At 36.4% G+C, this 22,359-nt stretch overlaps 1 protein-coding gene and 1 non-coding gene across 2 annotated transcripts in view; one reads left to right on the top strand and one right to left on the bottom strand.

Moving 5' to 3' along the window:
* CFAP300 (cilia and flagella associated protein 300) overlaps positions 1-7,037 on the top strand; it is a 29,734-nt gene extending 22,697 nt beyond the window's left edge. The window contains exons 6-7 of the mRNA XM_090267825.1: positions 4,862-4,928; positions 6,844-7,037. Of these exons, the coding sequence (XP_090123951.1) occupies positions 4,862-4,928; positions 6,844-6,972 (196 nt within the window). The 3' untranslated portion in view covers positions 6,973-7,037. The remainder of the gene's footprint in view (positions 1-4,861; positions 4,929-6,843) is intronic.
* Positions 7,038-17,238: 10,201 nt separating this feature from the next.
* Positions 17,239-17,364, bottom strand: LOC150018723 (small nucleolar RNA SNORA28). Its single transcript, XR_016509540.1, has one exon. It is a non-coding gene; the product is annotated as a small nucleolar RNA SNORA28 (small nucleolar RNA).
* Positions 17,365-22,359: the final 4,995 nt, after the last annotated feature.

Genomic DNA, 22,359 nt, shown 5'->3' with positions numbered 1-22,359 from the left:
CTGACACAGACTGGTCACTGTGTTCTGTATTGATATATGTAATCAGTAACTGTCAACTGTAACCCAAGTGTCTGAAAACTTATTGATGATTCATAAATCTTGACCTTGTATCACCCAAATCCCCTCCTCAATAAAAGGCACAGAGAACGGGAATCTTGTGCTCTTCTCCACTAGAGAGATTAGCCACCTCCCATTCCCCCCAGACAAAATACAGTGTCCTGGATGAATTTGTTCCACCATGGTCATGAAACCTCTGCTGGACAGGGAGTTTCCAACCGAGCCAGGGCATTGGAGGCTGCTCAGCCTCAATTGATGAAATTTAGGAAAATGTGGCAGGGCAGCTGATGGAGATTGGGAGAACTGTGTGATATTTCAAGGTGCCTGCTTTGAAGAGGACTGAGGCATCATTGTCCTGTATACAATGTTTCCTGTATCTTTTATCTTCTCCAATAAACATCTCTATTTTTCATTTTACGTGGCTGGATACTTTCTGGACATGCCTCTGTAAATTGAGGACATGTAGGTAGAACTTGAGGTATCATTTGTAATTTCTTAAGAGTTGTGAGCCACATATCCAATCAAATCATTTGTACAAGCTAATTTAACCAAGAAGGATATTTTTTCCTGTTTCTTTACCTGAATTTTGAATGCTTTTACATTATTTAGAAAAACATCTGTCTGCTATCTTCCTAGTTATACATGCAGTATCTGCTTTACAATATTTAAACTGCCCATGCAGATAAATGTCATCACTAATCCATTCTGAAAAAGGAGTGCATTCTTATGTTTGTGGATGTTGGGGACACATTACAGAGCCTGATTTTAGGAATCTCTGACTCAAATGGATTAAAACATTCTTAAGATATTTTATCCCTTATCATTATTACAAGCACTATGAAATACACCTTTTAAAAGCTTTGGGAAATGTCTTCTTTTTAAGTTTTATGGTTTCTTAAATAACATAGACAATACTTGAGACCCATTTATTAGTAAATGGTCAGTTGTTCCATTACATTTCAAAAATATCTATACAGAGATAATTTAACAGTTACTAATGGTACCTGTGTCTTTTCTACTTTAGACATTAAACACATGCACTTGTCAAAGTTTCTGGAAAGGTTCCCCAAACTCCATATCTGTCCCAGATGTGAAATTTTATTATTTGAACAGAGAGGCTTATATTATGGACTTTGGATGCTAATTAAGCAGTGGGATTCTCGTTTCTTAAAATGAGCAGAGTTACCTAGAATGGTCTGTATACCGTGTTTAGAGTCAATATGGGACTGATCCTCAGAAATTAGCACAAATGATATTAATAGGAAACCATTTATTATATTATTTTATTTCTAGACCATTAATATAATCACACTTTGAAAAGAACTGTATGGAAATTATGTCCCAGCATCCTTTAAAACCATAGTTATCTGTAGAGTGACTTAGTAATTGCCAAAAATCTGATACAAGGCAATGATTAGTACCATATCTGAGGACACTAAAGAATATCACTTTACATTTCCTTTTTTTTTTCTTCAGAGATATCAGACAGGTGATACTGTACTTGACATATAAAAATTTAGACAAATTATCTTATGAGATATTTTAAAGCAATAGCAATATAAGATTAAAGGTAATAAAATGGAGTAATACAATTTATTTCTATTAGGAACCAATTATTAATTTATAAATCATACATTCTTTTTTTAAATAATACACTTAGGTACATGTTAATATATGTTAAGTGATTGTTAGATGAAGTATCAAATACTAAATTTTCCTCTTAAGTTTATTTGAAAAGCACAAATTTTACAAGGGGTTTTTATTTAGATTCTCTTAAACTGAGGGGTAATTTACATACAGTAATGTGAACAAGTCATAGTGTACATACAGGTTGGTGAATTTTTATATATGTTTACACTCATATAAACAACTCCAAATCAATGCTTAAAATTAGATATAACTGTAAATATCTTCTGTATTTTGATCTGGATGGTTATGTAGGTATATACAAGTGTTTTATGTGTAGTTGTTATAGCACAGCATTTTAAATATAGACTTCAACTTTTTTTAAATTATATTCTATTGATTATACTATTATAGTTGTCCCAATTTTTTCCCATTTACCCACCTCTTCCCAGTAATTCCCTTCCCTCTGGCGATCCCCACCCCTCCTTTAGTTCATGTCCATGGGTCATGCATATAAGTTATTTGATTTCTCCATTTCCTATACCATTCTTAATATCCCCGTTTATTTTGTACCTACCAGTTATGCTTCTTGATCCCCGCACCTTTTCCCCCATTCTCCCTTTCCCTCTTCCCACCAATAATCCTCCATATGATCTCCATATCTATTGTTCTGTTCCTATGCTAGTTGTTTTATTAGTTTGTTTTGTTTTTTTCAGACTCATTTGTTGATAGTTGTGAGTTTGTTGTCATTTTATTGTTCATAGTTATGTTCTTCTTTTTCTTAAAGGTGTCCCTTTAACATTTCATATAATAAGGACTTGGTGATGATGAACTCCTTTAGCTTTACCTTGTCTGGGAAGCACTTTATGTGCCCTTCCATTCTAAATGATAGCTTTGTTGCATACAGTAATCTTGGTTGTAGGCCCTTGCTTTTCATCACATTGAATACTTCTTGCCAGTCCCTTCTTGCCTGAAAAGTTTCTTTTGAGAAGTCAGCTGACAGTCTTACAGGAATGCCTTTGTAGGTAACTCTCTGCTTTTCTCTTGCTGCTTTTAAAATTCTCTCTTTATCTTTACCCTTTGGCATTTTAATTATGATGTGTCTTGGTGTGGTCCTCTTTGGGTCTAGCTTGTTTGAGATCCTCTGTGCTTCCTGGACTTGTATGTCTATCTCCTTTGCTAAGTTAGGGAAGTTTGCCTTCATTATTTTTCACATAATTTTTCAATTTCTTGCTCTTCCTCATCTCCTTCTGGCACCCCTATGATTTGTATGTTGGTACATATAAAGTCCCAGAGGTTCCTAAGACTCTTTTTTTTTTTCAGTTCTTGTTTCTTCATTCTGTACTGGCTGACTGTTTGTCTCTTCCTTATGTTCCAAATCATTGATTTGAAACGCAGCTTCCTTCCTTTCACCATTGGTTTTGTACAAATTTTTCTTCATTTCACTTAGTATAGCTTTCACTTCTTCTATTATGCATTTGCTGTTCTCAATCATGTCTGTCAAGTCTGTGAGCATCTTTATCACCAATGTTTTGAACCTGCTTCTGTTAGGTTGGCTATTTCCTCGTCGCTTAGTTCTCCCTCCTTTGGGCCGTACTTCTCTTTCTCCTCAACTTGACAGCCTCCTGTGTTTGCCTCTGTGTCGTAGGTAGAGCTATCACACCTCTCTGGATGAGTATTGCTTCTTTATATCATTGTTGGACTTCCATGCTTTTTAATTTTCTGTTCTTGTTGTTTTCTGTTTTGAGATAGATGTAATCCTTCTTACAGTTGTGAAAAGAGGCAAAGCGTGTCCACCTATGCCTCCATCTTGTCCAGAAGTCAGTAGTCTTCAACTTTTAAAAAGTATGTCTTGGGCATTAGAGAAATAAAATGACCTCAACCCATGTCATAGAAACATATGGAAATCAATTTAATTATGTGAGTCCTGGGTTTAAATCAGAATGAAATATTTTAGAGATAAAAACTGACTAAGAGTCTTGAACCCTGAAATAGCTTAGATCTGGCCATCCCCCGTAGGCGCACACGCACACACACGCGCACACACATACACTGTCCACACAATTCCTTCTTCCTTCCTCTTTCTCTCTCTCTCCCCCATTACTTTTACATAAGTAGTGAGGGAGAAGCAATGCTTTCACCTGACAAAGTGAAGAAGAAGGATATCTTTTTTTAAACTTAACCTACACCTGTCATACCTGAACAGTACCTGTGATGCATATTTATCTATAGAGTGTAAGTATAGGATAAATAGGTGATGTGCAGGGAAACAGAACTGAACTCTTGTCACCTAAGTTCTATTGCCAGAAATACCACTTTTAGTTGGAATGTATTAAATATATCATTTAACTTTTCTAGTCCTATTATTTATAAAATCAGCAGAATAATGCCTACTTCACTGAGTTGTGTGATTTTTATGAGATAAATTACATAAAGGTATTTTGCAGATTATAAAGCATTATAAACATAATCTGTATATATTTATATGTAGATATCTATCTGTAGCTTATTTCCTCAATCCTCAATTTGCTTCCTCACTGTATTGCCATAGGTAATCTTTTGTGGGGAGTGTAACTGAAAGAGTTACTGAGAGAAAATGCTTTTAATATTCTATAATTTAGTAACACATAATTTAACAAAGTTTCCATATATATCATCCCATTTAATTCTCCTATACCCATTTAATTCTCCTATAATCCTTAAAAGAATCATAGTATGCCTTGTTTACATATGAGAAAATTAGGGTTCAGAAAGGTTAATCTTGCCCAAAGTTAAGTCACAAATTGGTGGCAAAACTAACATTTGTGTTTAGGTTTTGTAATTGCTTAGTTTGGTATGCATTTATATACCCCTTACAGCTGTCTACACTTCAATTTGACTTTTACCAATTCTTCTTTTCCAGTAATTATCTCTGGCCTAAGAGTCATTTCATCATTTGAATCTCAGACTGACCTCAACCTTATAAAATTCAATTTTCTCCAATTTTAACTTAGTTGACTTTGCATCATCGTTGAATGACACTGTAGAGGCCATCCTTTATGAACCACTTTAGTTTGATTGTATGTATTTCCATGTTATATTTGATTAAGAACACCTGAATACTGAAAGGTATCAGGGTTTTAAATGTATTATTCCAATGCATGTTATATTTAAAATGTACCTTTCCCCTCTATTTTAGTGTTCGAAAGCATCCCCAAACAAAGGAAATACAGATTACCTCTTTCATCTTTAAAGTTACAGCATATGTAAGTGGGGGAGAAATTTTCTACCAATGAATTGAATTACTTGCTATTATAGCCCTGGCTGGTTTGGCTCAGTGAATCGAGCGTCGGCCTGCGAGCTAAGTGTCGCTGGTTCGATCTTCCAGTCAGGGCACATCAGAGAAGGAAAACTCTGACTCCAAAAAACCTCCGCTGCCTTGCGGCATACCTCTTCAGGGAAAGGCTAAGGGAGTAAACCCCGACAGAAAATCCGGAGCCAGAGTCCCTAAGGCGGTTTGACGTTGTAGTCAACACCGGCAAACTCCTGCGGCGCACCTGAAGCCAAGCTGTATTGACTCCGTCTTTCCCTTGGACCCTTCAGCTGCGAAGAGAGGGGGGGTCTGCTGCATGGGCAACAGCAGACCCTCCATATCACCCTGCCCAGGCTCTGTAGCTTCAGCTTCACTGGAGAGGACACTCCAGCGTCATCGCAAGATGTCGATTCAACACGGGAGGAGACAGATACCGTGTCACTCCCGAGTCGGACTGCACAGCCATTCTCGGCGGTGCAGATAGACTCTTAAGAAGCCACACCATCGTCTCTCGAGACGGACGGCTGCCGACGACGACTTGCTATTAGTAGGGTTATTACAACTGAAGTTAGCAACTAGGGCTGTGTTATACCTAAGAAAAAAAAGTGATGATATTTAATTTTTTTTAAATTAAAAGTTGATAAGGCATGCTTTTATTTGAGAAACACTGAATTTTTTCACTAGCTTCCTTTCTGTCATACATGTCTAATAATAGCCCTTAGTTAAGAGCTAAATCTGTGACTCAAGTGGAGTAAAACATAGTTCTCTGTGAAACCACAATTTATAGGTCAAATAAGTAAGAATGCCATAAAGGTCTTTATATCACAGAATCAGAAGCTTGAAATTTAGTATACAAAAGATTACGGTATTCCCTCACTTATCACAGGTATTATGTTCTAGACACCCCCACCCCATACGATAGGTGAAAATCCGCGAAGTAGGAACCTTACATTTATTTTAGTATTTATATATATATATATTTTAAGGCTTTGTAAACCCTTTCCACACACTTATAAACCATTCCTAGTCCCTTATTAAACTTTCCCACTCTCTTATTAACCTTTTCCACACTTTTACAAACACTACTTATGTTCTTAAACATATTCTACACTCTTAAACCTATGTAACTTAAACATATGTATACAGTACCACAAAATCCTGTGATATAGCAAAAAATCCATGATAAATAATTAAATATAATATTTTTAAAAATCCCGCGATACAGTGAGGCTGCGATAAGTGAACTGCAATATAGAGAGGGACTACTGTATTGGCACAAAAGAAGCACTTGCTAAGTAAGTATCTTCATTCAGTCAGTTCAATATTTATTGAGTTCTATGTGTTAGCTTCTGTGCTGGGATAGGTACTTTCTGTTGATAAACCAAAGAAACAGACCCTCACAGTAGATATGGACTATGTTTTTAAAAAAAGCAAAGATTGAAGAAAATTGCAAAATAGAAATTTTTGCAATATTAGCACTTTATAAGTACTTTTTTTAAAAATGGGATTTCCTTAAGGTAAAGAATTACATATGTTTGTGTTGTACTGTACATATGTTTGGTTAGCATAGTAGACTGCTGATGATTTTTTTAAATTAGTTAACTGCCAATTTATTGTCAAAGATTTGATGTGTTTCATGACATTCTAACAGAAAATGTATTAGTTAAATATGTTGGTTATTATTTATTTTATTTTTTTAAATGTGTTTTATTGATTATAATGTTACATTTGTCCCAATTTCCCTTCCCTCTTCTCCCCTCTACCCAGTGGACCCCTCCCTCCAGTTGTCCCCCCTTTTAGACCATGTCCATTTGGTTATTATTTAAATGCAGTTGTATACTAGGTAATTTTAAGTTTATCTTTTTCAGGATTCTGCTGGTGTGTGCTACCCTTCAACAAAGAGTCATGAACAGACATTTTCTTACTTTATTGTGGATCCCATCAAGCGTCATCTGCATGTTTTATACCACTGTTATGGTGTTGGAGAAATGTCTTAACAGTTCTTTCAGATTATCTATATTCAATATATTTCATTTACCAGTTTTTTATTTTAATCCTGATTTATAGATAAAAAATTACTTTGCAAGTTAATTCAAGTAAAGTATAAAGAACCCACTTAGAGCAGAATCAAACAAATGCTAAGATGCCTTTCTTTACATTTGTCTGGAAAGCTAACCTAGGAACCAGATTTCATTCCTAACATAATCTATACCAATACATTTGGAGAATTTTTACAGAAAGTTATAAAGGACTAAAACTCTATTTTATATTTGTTCCATTAAGATTCAAGGGAGTACTTAATATTCCATGTATTTTATTTTAGAAACTAATTAATTCTGGATTGAAATAGTGGCAGAAAACTAAACATCTCTACAACTGGTTATTAATGTGAATTGTTAGCATTTCTAATTTTAATTTTATTTGATTATATTTCTACATTACATAAAGATTTATATCTTGAGGGTTGTGAAAAGCATAACAATTCCTCTGTTTCACCTGTCCCACTTAAAATTCTCAGTTAAAAAATAATGTTCTGGCCCTGACTGGTGTGACCCAGTGGGTTGGGCATTGTCCTACAAACCAGAAGGTGTCTGTTTGATTCCCAGTCAGGGCACATGCCAGGGTTGCAGGCTGGGACCCTAGTTGGGGGCATACAAGAAGCCACTGATGGATGTTTCTCTTACACATCAATGTTTCTCTCCATCTCTTTCTCCCTTTCTTGCCCTCTCTCTAAAAATAAATAAAATATTTTAAAAATAATAATGTTCTGAAAGTGATTGTACACTCTTGGTATATAATAAATTGAAATTGCATCTTCCCCACAGCTAATACAAGATCTACATGTAAACAGAAAGAGTGCCCTGATGGTATTATTAAGGTGGCAAGAGTTAAGAACAGGGTCTCTTAGTACTGTTTCTTCATTACATTCATAGAATGAATATAGAACTTAGATTTTTTTAAGGGGAAAATAATTGGCATGTATTCCAAAGGTGATGGAGAGCTTGCAAGAACTGTTGAGACCTTAAGGAGGGGCAAGTTTGGAATATTTGTTTCTGTGTTGTAGAGATAAGGATGATAATCTTGGATTTGAACTTGTGGATATATCTGGAAGGCAGCTGGCAGTTTGGGTGTGGAGGACAGGAGAGTTTATTTTACTTTTAACACCTAGCACATTATATGCTTATTGAATGAATATTTTTCAGATATGTTCATAATATCCATAGATTTTTAAAAAACATAAAATCAAGAACTAAAATGCCTACTTGCTACCAGTCTTGCCACCTGCCACACAGACCCTCTACAATCTGGGGACCCTCTCTGAATCAATCAGTCAATCAATTCTTTTTGAGTACCAGTTTTGTGCAAGGCACTGTACTATTTACTTTGGGGAAATATATACTCCCTATAAACTTAGTAGAGTCACCTGTAAGAGCATGTCTATGAACAGTGATTGTTACATAAATTCAGAGATGGAAAAGGTCACTATGAACTCTCCCTGGGAAGAGCTTGGTCTGTCTTCTACAGAAGAATGGATGTGGTTTCAACAACTGAAAAGGAGAGCAGTCCAACTGAGTAGAGAATCATGATGTTGCAGGGTGCCCAGAGCCTCACTCTAGGCTGAAAGCTCAGAGGCAGAAGAGGGGGAATTGATTCTGAGGGGTTGCCAATATTTTTTCTTTGCTTTAAAGGTGGAGGTAGAATAGCACTTTGAAGAAAGAGTCATTGTTTTGGGAAAATCATTTTAATGACTTATCTGTGATTATACAAGTTTTCTGTATTAAGAGGTAGTAATAAAGAATTTGAGCTAGGCAGTCAGATTGCCTGGATTCTTAATTCTGCCATTACTTGTTGTGTGACTTTGAGCTAATTATAACCTTCCTGTGGCTTAGTTGCCTCATCTGTAAAATGGGGAAATTAATAGGACTCCTTCATGGGGTATTGTGAAAATTATTGGGTTGGCCAAAAGGTCTACTTTTTTTCTGTAAAATAAGACACATTTTTTATTTTCACAAATAACTTTATTGATTTGGATATTTTGAGTATGTCAGCTGTTATACCCAAGTGGTATAACGTTGATTGTTCTTGATTAATGTCTCGATTTGATTGCTATCAACTTCATCTGTGCTTTACCCAACTGTGGAGCATCATCAGTGAGAAATCTCCAGCATGAAACCACAAGCCACTTTTCATACGTTTGATCAGTCACAGCACCTTCTCCATATATTGAACAAATTTTTTTTTTTTTTTTTTTGCTTTTCAGTTGTGTTTTACCTTTCTTGAAAGAAATAGAGCATAATATGCCAAAAATGTTGGGTATTTTCTTCCATCTTAAAATGGCTACACAAAAATCCACTAATTTTGGTAAGTTTTTTTTAAATGCACGTTAATAAGGGCAGCCATCACAATACCATCTAACAAAATTGTCTCAAATTATGTTAAAGACAATTAAGCAGTACTAGAACCATCATATGGAAGAAATCAACAAACTTTTTGACCAACCCAGTGTATATATTAGGTTTAGAATGGTGCCACGCACATAGTTTAATAAGTGTTCCTGAATTTTGGTTCTTTTTTTTTTTTGAGGAAATATGAAAAAAGTCAAGAGCTAAACAGCATAATGTAAAAAAAAAAAAAAAGCTTCCTGAAGATCAGAATTGCTTTTCTAAGGATTATTTTATTATTAATTGGACTAGATATAAGAGGTGGGAGTACGTTTTTTTATCTTTCTCTGACCCCCAGAAAATGTAGAGAATCTAAGCTTGGGCTCCAGATATTTCTTTAGCAGCATCTTGCACACAGCATTATTTGCTCAACTATTTGTAATTATTTAATGTCTATCATGAAAACAGGAACTGTGTCTATTTGCCTCACCCTTGTATCCTCAATACCTAGCATATTGCCCGGCACATAACTGACACACAATATATGTTCCCTACCTGACTGAGTCTATCTGATGGAGAGAAGCTGGCCTCTGAAGTGTGACTGCAGGTGTGGAGAGTGAGGGAGCAGAGAAGGATTGGTGACTAAGGTCACAGGGCATCAGTAGTTCTAGTTATCCCTAAGCCTTGTGTAAAATTTGCAAACAAGTATAATCTGGATGTAGTTGTACTGTGTGGAATTAGCTATGCAGCCTGGGAGCATTCCTGGGACAGAATTATTCCTGCAGAACAGCAGCAGCCTGTAGAAGCCAGCTTTGAAAGAGCAAGCTGTGATCAACAGAGGGAATAGGATTATTCTGCAGTGAGAAACTGACCATGGTGATGAGTGACAGCACAATGGTTTTGAGAGTAGTTTTCAGAAATTCTGGAAATAATAAGAGAAAGCTTACAGAATTATAATTTAGACATTTAAAAAAAGGGATTTTGGATGAAGACTGGAGAACTTGGGACACTTAGGTCTCATGAGCAAAAAAATACAGAAGCAGAAGAACACAAAGTGATTTAGGGGGACAAGGTGGTTTGAGGGGACATCTGACTAGCTGGAACTGAGGAGTCCTGTTCAGGAGCTCTGGGTAATAGCACAAGAGAAGACAGATTAATGGGAAGCTTGTCACTGAGGGCTGTGGGTACAAAGCTAAAAAATTTAAATCTTTTAAGCAGATGACATATAACAGTCTTTAAGACTTTTGAGCAGGGTAGTAGCATCATGAAAGTGATATTCTGAAAAGATTATAGTCTGACAGTGATGAATTGGGGTGAGTAAAGTCCAAAGTCCAAAGATCAAAAAGAAGATTATAGTAGTTGTCAAAGCACAGAACTGACTGATCTAAATTAATAGCAATGGAAACCTTTTGGGGAATCATGAAGTATGTGACAATGCAATGCATATTAGAAAAAAATGAAATATGGGTCCCAAAAAGGTTAGCGACTAGGTGAATTATGAAGTGTTGGGTATTTGAGGTACTGAGAACTGGGAAGTGGGAACTGTGGTAGGAAGATGTGGTCAGAGAGGGGAAATCCCTCGCCCTGCCTTTCATCCCTGTCCCAATCCACCAACTTTGGTCCTTTACAACTTTGAAAACCTAGGTCTGACGTTTCTAAAAACTGACTAGAGTCTTCTTAGGAAAACTTAGTCCGGAGGGCTTCCTTTTTTTTTTTTTTTTTTAATATGCATTATTGATTATGCTGTTACAATTGTCCCAATTTCTTTTCCCTTTGTTCCCCTCCACCAAGTGACCCCTTCCCCAGTTGCCCCCCACTTAGTCCATTCCAGTTGGTTGTGCATATAGTTCTTCTCAACATCTCCCTGTCTACTCCATTCCTTCGTACTATGCTTCTTAATTCCTGCACCATCTCCCTTTCTTTCCCTCCTTCCCCCTCCCCGCTGACCTCCCCCTATAAGCTTCCCCATACTTATAATTCTTTTCCCACTCTCGTTGCCTACTTAGCTTGCCTTTGTTTCAATTACCTAGCTTCTGTTGTTGGTTGTTGTGATACAGTTTTCATTTTAATGTTCATAGTTCTGTTCCTCTTTCTCCTAAGCAAGTCCCCTTAACATTTCACATAACAGTGGTTCAGATCTGATGAACTCCTTCGGTTTTACTTGGTCTCGGAAGCACTTTCTCTGCCCTTCTATTCTGAATGACAGCTTCACTGTATAGAGTAATCATGGTTGTAGGTTTTTGCTTTTCATTACTTTGAATATTTCTTGCCAGTCCCTTCTTGCCTGCAGAGTTTCTTTTGAGAAATTAGCTGATAGTCTTATTGGAACCCCTTTCTACATAGTTCTCTCTTGCTGCTTTTAAGATTCTCTCTTTATCCTTAATTGTTGACATTTTGATTATAATGTGTCTTGGTGTGGTTCTTCCTGGGTCCAGTTTTTTTGGAACTCTCTGTTCTTCCTGGACCTGTAAGTCTATTTCCTTCCCCAAGTTCGGGAAGTTCTCTTCATTATTTTTTCACATAATTTTTTAATTTCTAGTTCTTCTTCTTCACCTTCTGGCAACCCTGTGATTCAGATATTGGCCTGCTTATAGCTGTCCCATAGGTTTCTGAGCCTCTCCTTATTTTCCTCACTTTTTGTTTCCTCTTTCTGCATTGGTTGACTGTTCCTTCCCTATGTTCCGATTTGCTGATTTGATCTCCAGTTTTCTTTCCCTCACCACTAGTTTCATATGTGTTTTCATTCATTTCAGCAGGACTAACCTTCATTCCTTCCCTGTCTTGTTTAAGATCTGCTGTTAGGTCTGTAAGCATTTGTATAACCAAAGCTCTGAACTGTACCTCAGAAAGATTTCCTATCTGCTGCTTCGTTAGATTAGATTTTTCCTGGCTTATCAGCTGCATCACCCGGATCTCTATCATGAACTGTGCCATCCTGACAGTTTTGTGTTTACCTTTGCTTCCAGGGCAGGGCTGTCACACCTCCTACGCTATAGGGGGTGGAGCCCTTTGCCCTTGTCACAACCAGGCAACCCTTCTCACCACGCTGTGGTGTTTTCTGTGGGGTGGGGGTTGAAGATGGATTCCTGCTGTGCACTCTCCCCTGAGAGACTAGGAGCCTCCTCCTCCATCCCCACCCCCTCCAGGCCTCACAGTTCAAGGCAATGGGGGTCTGCATTTCCCAATGTTGGAATCGCAAGCTGACAGGTCTGGTCTGCAGCCAGGGGTGCTCCTCAGGTGCTTCTTACCTTCCCTTAAATACCTTAAATACGGGTGTCTGTGCTTACCGCTGTCCCACCGCCTTTGCCGCTGCTGCCGCTGACAGCACAGCTTGACCCCTCTGCCCCGGCTTCGCTCCTCCTACCCATCGGACGAGTACCACTTCTTTATAACTTCATATGTTGGACTTCCATTTATTTTCTGGAATTTCTGGTTAATTGTGGTTTTGCAGTAGTTGTATTCCTTCTTAGTTGTAGAGGGAGATGGAGCATGTCAGTCTAGGCCTCCATCTTGGTTAGAAGGTCCTGAGGGCTTCTTAATCATCAAATTAATCAGCAAATATTTGTTAAGAATTAATATCATTCATTCTTCCACAAATGTTTATTGATTACCTACTATGTGCTGGGTACTTTCCAGGCACTGCAAATACAGTAATGAACAAAACAGACAAAAATTTCTGTATTTGGGAGTGTACCTTCCAGTGTTCATAAGCAGTGTTAGGTGCAATGAAAGATAGAAATACCCAATTATTCTCAAGAAACTTGAAGTTTTGTTGGAGACATGACATGCTACATTTTAAAATATTTTTCAATCTGGTAAGTGTGAAATAGTACTTAGTATTTTAATTGCTCTGACTTTTTATATAAAGTAGAGCATTATTTTATATATTTCCATAAATATGCATTGATTCTGGTGGGCAATGTCAGGGCTGGAAACCACTGTTACACTCTGCTTCTTTCCTAGTGTAAAAAAAGGTGGTGGGGAATAGGTAAAAGAAAGAAAAAAAAGAAAAGACAGGGAATTATGCTGTCTCTTCCAGTAAAAGCTGCATTAATTAGCACTAAAAGCTGTATTTAGTGCCACATTTAGCAGTGTCCAACTGGCAGACTCGCAGCTGGTATACCTGATATCTTCTAATGTAAGTCTTCAATCTCCTGACTTGGCACACATGTTAAAGTTCATTTGAATAGGCAGGCTAAACTGGATTTAAATAAGGTTGAAAGTTACCATTCCTGTTTATCTTATCCTTTTTTTCTCTTTCTTCCTTTACTTCTTTTTCTGTCTTTCTTTTTTGTAAAGAGAAAAAATGTCACTGGGCTTTAACAAACACTAAAAAATCTGTAAGTTACTTTTTTTTTTTTATCTTTTTCATTACTAGGAAGATTCGTGAGAGAAATAATAAAATGGAAACCAACTATGACAATATAAATGAACTTCTATTCAACCAAATTTTTGATCAACTGTCATCCTTTATTCCCCTAACATATTGTAGAATGAAACTTTTATTTTTAAAATACTTCATACATATTTAATAAGGTTAAATATATCATTGAAGTTCTGAGGGAACCTGGAGTGATCAGAGTCAAGGACAATCCATAAGGGAAGGCTTCCTTGAGAAGGGAATTGAAGTACATCTTAAAAGAAATGACAGTAATGGACTGGCTTAGGGAAGGAATGCTTTCTAGGCAGAGGGAATGTTCCTTGCTATAGTGTAGAGATAGAAAATACATGTGGTATTACAAACTTCCTTGAACAGAGCAGCAGATGTGCTTAGAAAAGTAGATCAACTAATGTCTACTGTGTTTAATAAACAGAGACTGACTAGACGTCATATCTATCTATTGATAATAACCTTTCATATACTTGAATATAATTGTCTTCCCTCAGTCTTTTTCTCTAAATAATTTTATTTCCTTAACCTTTATTCAATGTCTTGTTTCTCAATTTTTTAATCATCTATTTCAGTCATGTGAGTCCTCTCCAAGCACCCCATGTTCTTCTCCAGTTGCCAATGTCACAATATAGGCTATATCCTGTCCAAAAAGTAATTTATACACAAGTGATTAAATTTTGTGATGATCATTATTTATATAATTTCTGTGTGTAAAAGTGTATAATTTAACATTCTTTAGAAATTTAATTTAGGAAGTCAAAATTTGAACTCTTAAAATGAGCACATGAATTTGTTGTGCTGAATTACAATAACAACAGTTTAGAACTAAAAGGCAAAAGAGATCACTTAGCCCAGATCTCTCTTTTATACAAAAATTTGAGGTCTTGAGAGGGTATTTTGCTTTGTCTAACATGATAGTCACTAGCCACATATGAAATAAAATGTTCTATTCCTTAGTCACACTAGCCACATTTCAAGTGCTCAGTAGCTACACATGTGGCTAGTAGCTCCGTATTAGCACAGATATAGCACATTCCCCTCATCACAGAAAGTTCTGTTGGGAAGCACTGGGTTAAATGACTTGCCCTAAGCCATGAAGCTCTTCAGTGACAGAACCAGAACTTCCAGTTCCTGGTCCAGAAATCCCACTATACCTTTTTTAAAAGGCAAAATATGATAGATTACTTATCTGTAACATTTAAGTTTTTGTACAGACCATTATGCTATGGATGGATCCTGACCTCAACAAGATTTTAAGAAAATTATTTTAGGTTGGTTGCTGCCTTTATGAAATTTCCTGAGGTTTTGAGTTGGAGAGCAAGGGTGAAAATGGTACTTGAGGGAAATGGGGTAGAATCATAGAAGATTGATGGGAGTAGGAAAGACCGGATGGAGCCTGGGAGACTAGCCAGGAACTGAGGTGTGAGCTGAAAAGTGTCTCATGCTTCTGGGAAGGTCAGAGGGACTGGAGACATTTCAGTAAACACACACACACACACACATGCACATCCATTTACATACATATATACATTAAATAACTGGAGGCCAGAAGGGAGATGTCACTGAAACAACTGCCACAACCTATATAGGCAGCAACCCACTTGAAGTGATTTGGTAATATTCTCCTTAACATGACATGTAGCACACATGCAAAAAATGTTTTAAAAACCATTAAATCAAAAATTAAATTTCTTTTGAGACTATACCAAACTCTCTGAAGTGCCTTTTATTATCTAACTTATTTCCTCTTTAATTTACTGGTTTTAAAAACATGTTTGTGTCAAATGTCATGTTGTAGACATGCATATGTCAAAACGAGTCACAGAGTGTTAAAACTATCAACAAATTGGAATCACTATTTAAGAGATCTTTTAAAATAGGATTATCAGCTTTCAGGCAAGATTCAAGACATCACTTTTTGAAATCCTTTACAATATGAATGTGACCAAATAGATTATTTTCAATTATCAAACACATGTTATATACTAGATATAAGATATTTATGGAATAAGTAACAAGATTAAAGAGATATTTATCTATAAAACAGTGCATATATTTACCGTGATGCATAGTATTTACAAAACAATGTATTTAATATTTATAGAATAAAAACAAAATGTGGAATATAATATAGTGTTCTCAAACATAAAATTGCATCAGAATCACCAACAGGAACTTGTTACAACCCAGATTGCTGTGTCTACCTCAAGAGTTTCTGATTCAGTAGATCTGGATTATAGCCTGAAAATGTACATTTCTAACAAGTTTTCACTAACACCGATGCTGGTTTGAGGATCACACCTTGAGAACCATTGGTAGGTAATGTAATATGTTTAGTCTTTTTAGAAGACAACTTTCATTTTTGTATAATTTAGTATAGTTAATGATGAGATGTAGTAACCTTTACTTTCAAGCCCTGATGTAGAAGGCACAAGCCTGAATTTGACAATCTGTCTTGCTTACTGCACTGGAGAGGCCCGCCAGGGGCCTCCCTTACATGCTGCACCTGCTTCCACCCAAGCCTGAAGGGCTTACACTCTGACATTCTTCACATCCAGCTTTCAGAACAAACTAAATTCTCCCACGTGGATAACTTTAGCTAGATTTAGAAGAAAAAAAAATCCGATTTAAAAAAATTTTTTACTGCAGTATATACGATTTTATATTTAAAAAGGGTTATTAACCAAAATGCATCTATTGTGGTATAATATGTAATATATAGAGAGAGCATTTGAAAGGAGTGAGTCTTTCTGTAATAGGCCTGACAGGTCCTCCAACATACCAAAAGAACAGGATTGAGCAAGTTACCTGTGCCCCCAACCCTTTCTGGAAGATTGCCATTCCTTGGTGTAATGCTTATCAGTTCAGGCAACTAGCTCACCCAGATAGTAACGTGAGTCAAGCTGCTCATAAATATTTTTTTCTGCTATCAGGGAAAAATGTCCACTGTAAAACCAGAGTCAGAGACACCAATTTAAATGAGTGAAAAGTTGGCATAATTTTTTTACAAAGAACTATTGTTATAGATTGAGGCTTATCTCTCTTCTAACCCCTGCTCCCCACACCAACTGATACTGTTTAATTAAACAAGGTTGAATGTGGTCTTGATATTTTAAATGACTGTTTACATGTAGATGTTCATTTCTAAAGTGCTTTAAAAATGCCTGTTCTCTAAAATTCGTAAAAAATAAAGCCCTGGCTGGGTAGCTCAGTTGGTTAGAGCATTGTCCCAATACACAAAGGTTGTGGGTGTAATTCCTATTCAAAGAGTATATACAAGAATCAATCAATAAATGCAGAAATAAATGGAACAACAAATCTATGTTTCTCACTCCTTCTCTGTCTCTCCCTTCCTCTCTTTCTAAAATAAAAAAATAACAAAAATTGAAAATAAAAATAAAACAAAGTAAAAATAGACAACACTTTGACTTACTTAGTTTCTTACTAAGTAAGCATTTCTTTCTTTCTTTCTTTTTTTTTTTTTTAACGCTGTCTAAGTCCATATAACAGCCAGTCTCACAGAGCAGAGAGCACCGGAATAGATTAGACTCGGTTGCTGTAGCAAGCGCAAATTGTGGCAGGCAGATTTGGTCACCTGCCACAGAGTGTTGCTTGCATTTCTTACTTAGACTTATCATAGCTATAGCCTAGGGAAAAAAAACCAGTCTTACACCACTTATTGTCATATATCTCAAAGTAATGGATTCTGAATAAAGGAGTTGTAAAATCTACCCTTTGGTTGAGTTTAGTTTAGCTTTGCAGGGACCCTGTCTTCAAATATCTACAAGTAACTCCCATATAACACACTTGTTAGGTTCCTAACAAATGCCATGTTATGCAAATCCATGTTATACGAAACAAAGAACTAGTACAAAAAGGGGGGTTAGGTTCCAAAAATTTTGAAAACATACTATTATATTTTTTAATTAATAGAAATGTCTTTATTAAAGCAATTTTCATCAAAAGTATTACATATTAATATGAATTAAGTAATGTTTTCATCATCACTATTAAGCTCCATTAACCGAATGCATTTTCTTTTTGACAAGATATCCTCATCCTCTGAACTTTCTTCAGCATTATCTTGATTTCTATACTCTACTTTTTGCAAAAAATCTATTGTTTTAGATTGCTTACTTTTAGCTGAGAGATCTTTATAAATTTCATTATACGGTGCTAAGCACTTTTGAAGTTCTCTCTTAAACTTTGTGCTCCTTTTAGTGCAAGGATCTTCATTTAAGAAATATGACTCTAACTGTTTGACTAAGTCTAGGCTTTTCTTTATGCTTTTTATAGTGAACTGTTTAAGTTCTTTGTTTTCATTAGTGCTATCGTCCTTTGAGTGCCAACATCACTGTGAGAGACACTGACAAATTTTCCCAAAAGTGCCGGCGTCGCTCCTAGCGACTTTTTTTGATGGCTATAAATGTAAATAACAATGGAATAATTCGTATTTTATGTTTTGTTCTCTTTTTTTTTTTTTTTGTACCTCAGGTTATATATTGATATAACTTCTTCTCATGTTGATCCAAATTTCGAATTACATATGGCACTCAAAGTGCTGTTATCTTGGCACATTCCAGATGTAATTTCCGCCAAAATTGCTTCATCAGTTTCTTCTTCTACCAACAATTCTTGGATATCTTCTACAGTCATAACATCAAAACCTTCCCCTCCTAAAGACTTAGCAAGTTCTACTATTGCATCCATCCTGTTTTATGCTGGCTTTGATTAATTTTAAAATTCTACAGGCAAATCTGATACGATGTATGTGCTCAAATGAAAAATTTTAAATGAGTTATCTTTTGCTCTTAAAAGCTTTTATCACATTCAGTATTGTATCGGGATTTCCCCAATTTCGTGTTATACAGGAGTTTTCCCCAAGTCTCTAACCGTGTTAGAGCAAAACTGTGTTATAGAAGTACCATATTATATGGGGGGTTTCCCCAATTTTCTAACTGTGTTAGAGTGAAACCATGTTATAGAGGTACCATGTTATACGGGGTATACCTGTGTCCTTATGCTAACTTTCTTTTTCAATTCTGATAGTATCTATCAAGAAGAACAATAACTTGTACTAGTTTTTGAAATTTATTTTATAGTGGGTAGTTTACAGCTATAAAATAGAGGTAGGGCTATGAGATTGAGATTCTCTTCTACCTATAACTAGACTGAAAAACAGATTTTAAAACCAGCAAGGTTCCTGATCACTACCATATGCGCTTATTGTTCATAGTTCTTTCTAGCTATTTCAGAGGAATCTTCTTCAAGCCAGAGTCATAATTACTGATTAGTGTCTAATGTGGAACATGCATAAGAATCACCAAAGGCTGTGGTAATAAACTTTTTATATTTGAGAATTCAGAACATGAATTAGAGTGAAAATAATTTCAGGGCTATGTTAATTCACAAGAATTCACAAAATGTCTTCTAAATGTTAAAGTAGAGAACTGTGAAATAATAACTCTGGGTTGAATAGTCAGATTCTATCAGGTCAAGGAGAACTTTCTTCAGCAAATTCTTAATTTCTCATCATGTAATTATACCAAGTCAATCCCCGGCTTTCTTAATCCACATAATAAAATAGAAACTCATTCGCACTTCTTATTTTATTTAATCCTCATTATTATCCAGTGAAATAGGCATTATTATACCAATTACTGCCAATTCCTTACATATAATCAGCACTTTATAAGTACTTATACAATTGTTTCATCTTCATTTTATCCACTCAATGCCAAACGTATAGTTAACAGACAGTAAGAAGATCCAGAGACAGAAGGGAATAAGCAGAAACTTTAAGGCTATTGAAACTAAGAGTGAACAAAAGTCATGAGGAAGAGAGACAAGGACTTCTCTAGTTTTAGCAGCAAGGAAATTGATTCCCAATAGTGGGTCACTATGACGGGAGTTTACAGAGAGTGATTGATTCTGGGGGATTAGGAGATCACCATCAACGTAGTCAGAACTACAGTGAATCTTCAGCAAGACATAGAGCTTCACGAAGCCCAGGAACATGTGCTAGGACTGTTTCTCCCTATCTCCTGCAAATTCTTAAGTTAGACCCTCATTAACTGAGGTAACTAACCTACGTCCCTTGTGGTATGAAAAACCCTAAAAAGTATATTGCCAAGTATTGTTTTTCTAAACTTCTTTGGAATGAAAGACTCTCTTCACACTTCCAACCTGACTATCCAGAGAGCAACCCAGCTTTGTCCTTAATGTTTGACATTAAGACTACATAGCCCTAAACCAGCATTTATTGGTCAACAAAAATAATAAAATACTTCTTAAATGACAGGGTTCCTATGCTCTTCTCTTTTAATGACAGAATTCTTACACTCCCTTATCCTACATACATAACTTTGTCAATAACTCTTTTGAACTGTCTCAAATTAAACATATTTCTGATCAGGAGTTTGAGCTCTGGAATCAGAAATGCAAATTCAAACTAAATTTAGTTCTATCACATACTAGTGGTACAACTTTGGGCAGGTTATTTAACTTATTTGTCCCTGTTTCTTCATCTATAAGATGTTTTTAATTTTAATTTTAAAGAATTGTTACAAGGATTAAAAGAGATACTACATTTAGAGTACTTAGCACAATGTTTGGCACAATGCTGTTACTTTTACTCCATCAAGAACATAAAACAATTTATTAGTATTTATTATATGTTGTGAAGTCTTAGAGATATATGATAAACATCTGTCTGGCCTGTGCAAACTGAATTTTCACAATTGGAATCATGGCAGCAAGTTAGTTGTTTGAAACTCAAACCCATACCTCTACTCTTGGGCTCTGGGATACCTCCTTAGCTTTCTCCCCTCCTTCTTTTCCATAATAAGCACCTTTTGATAACTGTTGCTGGCGCGGGGATAAAGAGATGGGAGACATTGTTGCAGAAGCACCCAGAGTGGTGTTAGGGACACAGACACATACACAACTATAACAAACTATGGTGAATGCCATGATGGAGGTGGTGGATGGATTCTGTGAGATCCCCAAGAAGCCTCTCACCTAGTGTGTGGGGTGAGGACTAGTGAGAAGGGGAGAGTCAAGGAGGGCTTTTTGTTATAGGTAGATAACGTAGGTTGAAAGCTGAGTACTAAGGGCAACCAGGTGAAAAGGGAGTTCCAAGCAACAAGAATAACATCTTCAGAGAGCAAAGGATGAGAGGAAAAATGGCTTATTCAAGGAACCACAAGTGGTTCAGTATGCCTGGAAAACATAACACTTTATAGATGAGTTGCAAGAGATCAACTGAGAAGCAAGGACTAGAATGGCTCAGGGACTCATATACCATGTTAAGGGGTTTGACTTTGTCTTGAATGATTTCACATCATGATCAGACTTGCTTGATGAAAAGATCACTCTGACATCAGAATAGAAGTCTGATGGAGCCATGTAAAACTAGAAGCAGGGTCATAAATTTGGAAGCTCTATAAAAAATGATGCGAAGTAGAAATGGACATGGAGCTGGGCAGCAGGCTTTCAGAGATCTGAAAGAACATTAACACACATTGTTAACTGGCTGGATGTAAGCGATGGTTAAGGGAAGTAATTAAGAGGACACTGTTTTATAGCTTGAATAAGGGAGTGGGTCACTGAAATGGTGAATCAGAAGGAGGACGTGGCATGGGAGGGTGTGTGTGTGGTTGGAGGTGGAAGAGGGTAGGGGTAAAGAGTTCAGTTTTGGATGTGTTGAGTCAGAGGATAAATGAACAAAAGGTGAGGAAGTGAAGAAAGAGCATGTGGACTGCTCTTTCCAAAAATGTACATTTGCAGGGAAAGGCTTGTATGAATGTTTCTATAGGTTCAGGGGAAGATTTTTAGGGCTTTTGTGCATGGTGGCCTCCATTCTCTGAACAGTTGGAGCCAATGTGATTTTCTGAAGGGTAGACAGATGATGAATAACCATGATGAGGAGTGGTAAAGTTTTGAATAACCATGTCATATGAGTGAGAAGTTGATTGCAGACACAGGGAAACATGGTTAGAGACTATAAATGTGGAGTACACCACTTCACTCACCTGATTCCCTACAGCTTTCTTCAGGAGCCTGGGTGTCAGCCAGGCTTTTCAGAGACTGAGAGAGGGCTGGATACTTCTTTTCAAACCCCCAGTATACTCAAGTGTGCTGGAACGCCAAGAGAGGGTTACAAAACCAATGTATGTTTCAAATGTTTACATTTAACAAATTAAAGCTTTAACACACAATGATTATAATGCAATGTAATTGTGCTATTTACCAGATAATTACAGAACTTACTTAAAATATTAATTCATAATGCATTAGTGTCACAAAGTTTAAAGTTCCACAATGAATGTTTTCTTGTAATTGTGTTGGTATATCTCTGGAACGATAGTATAATCTCAGTTCGACAAAACGTCATAAGTGTTCCATTGAAGCTTTTAATATATGTGGGGCTCAGGCCCCCATAAGCCTGAAATGTTGGAATGGAAAAGATAGATGGCTGGATTAATGCACTTAAAGAGATTCGGTTCATTGAAATACACGGGGCAATGGAATTGAGGGCATAGATGATTAAGAGAGGTTGAAGCAACAAGTTATGATTTCTAAGCTGAATTGGGAAAGAAGTGAAAACC

The sequence above is a fragment of the Furipterus horrens genome, unplaced genomic scaffold (genome assembly GCF_987537825.1).
Source record: "Furipterus horrens unplaced genomic scaffold, mFurHor1.1.pri manual_scaffold_2, whole genome shotgun sequence".
In the NCBI taxonomy this organism is placed as follows: Eukaryota; Metazoa; Chordata; class Mammalia; order Chiroptera; family Furipteridae; genus Furipterus; species Furipterus horrens.
Note: the sequence above shows the minus strand (reverse complement) of the source record. Positions and strands in the feature narration are given on the sequence as shown.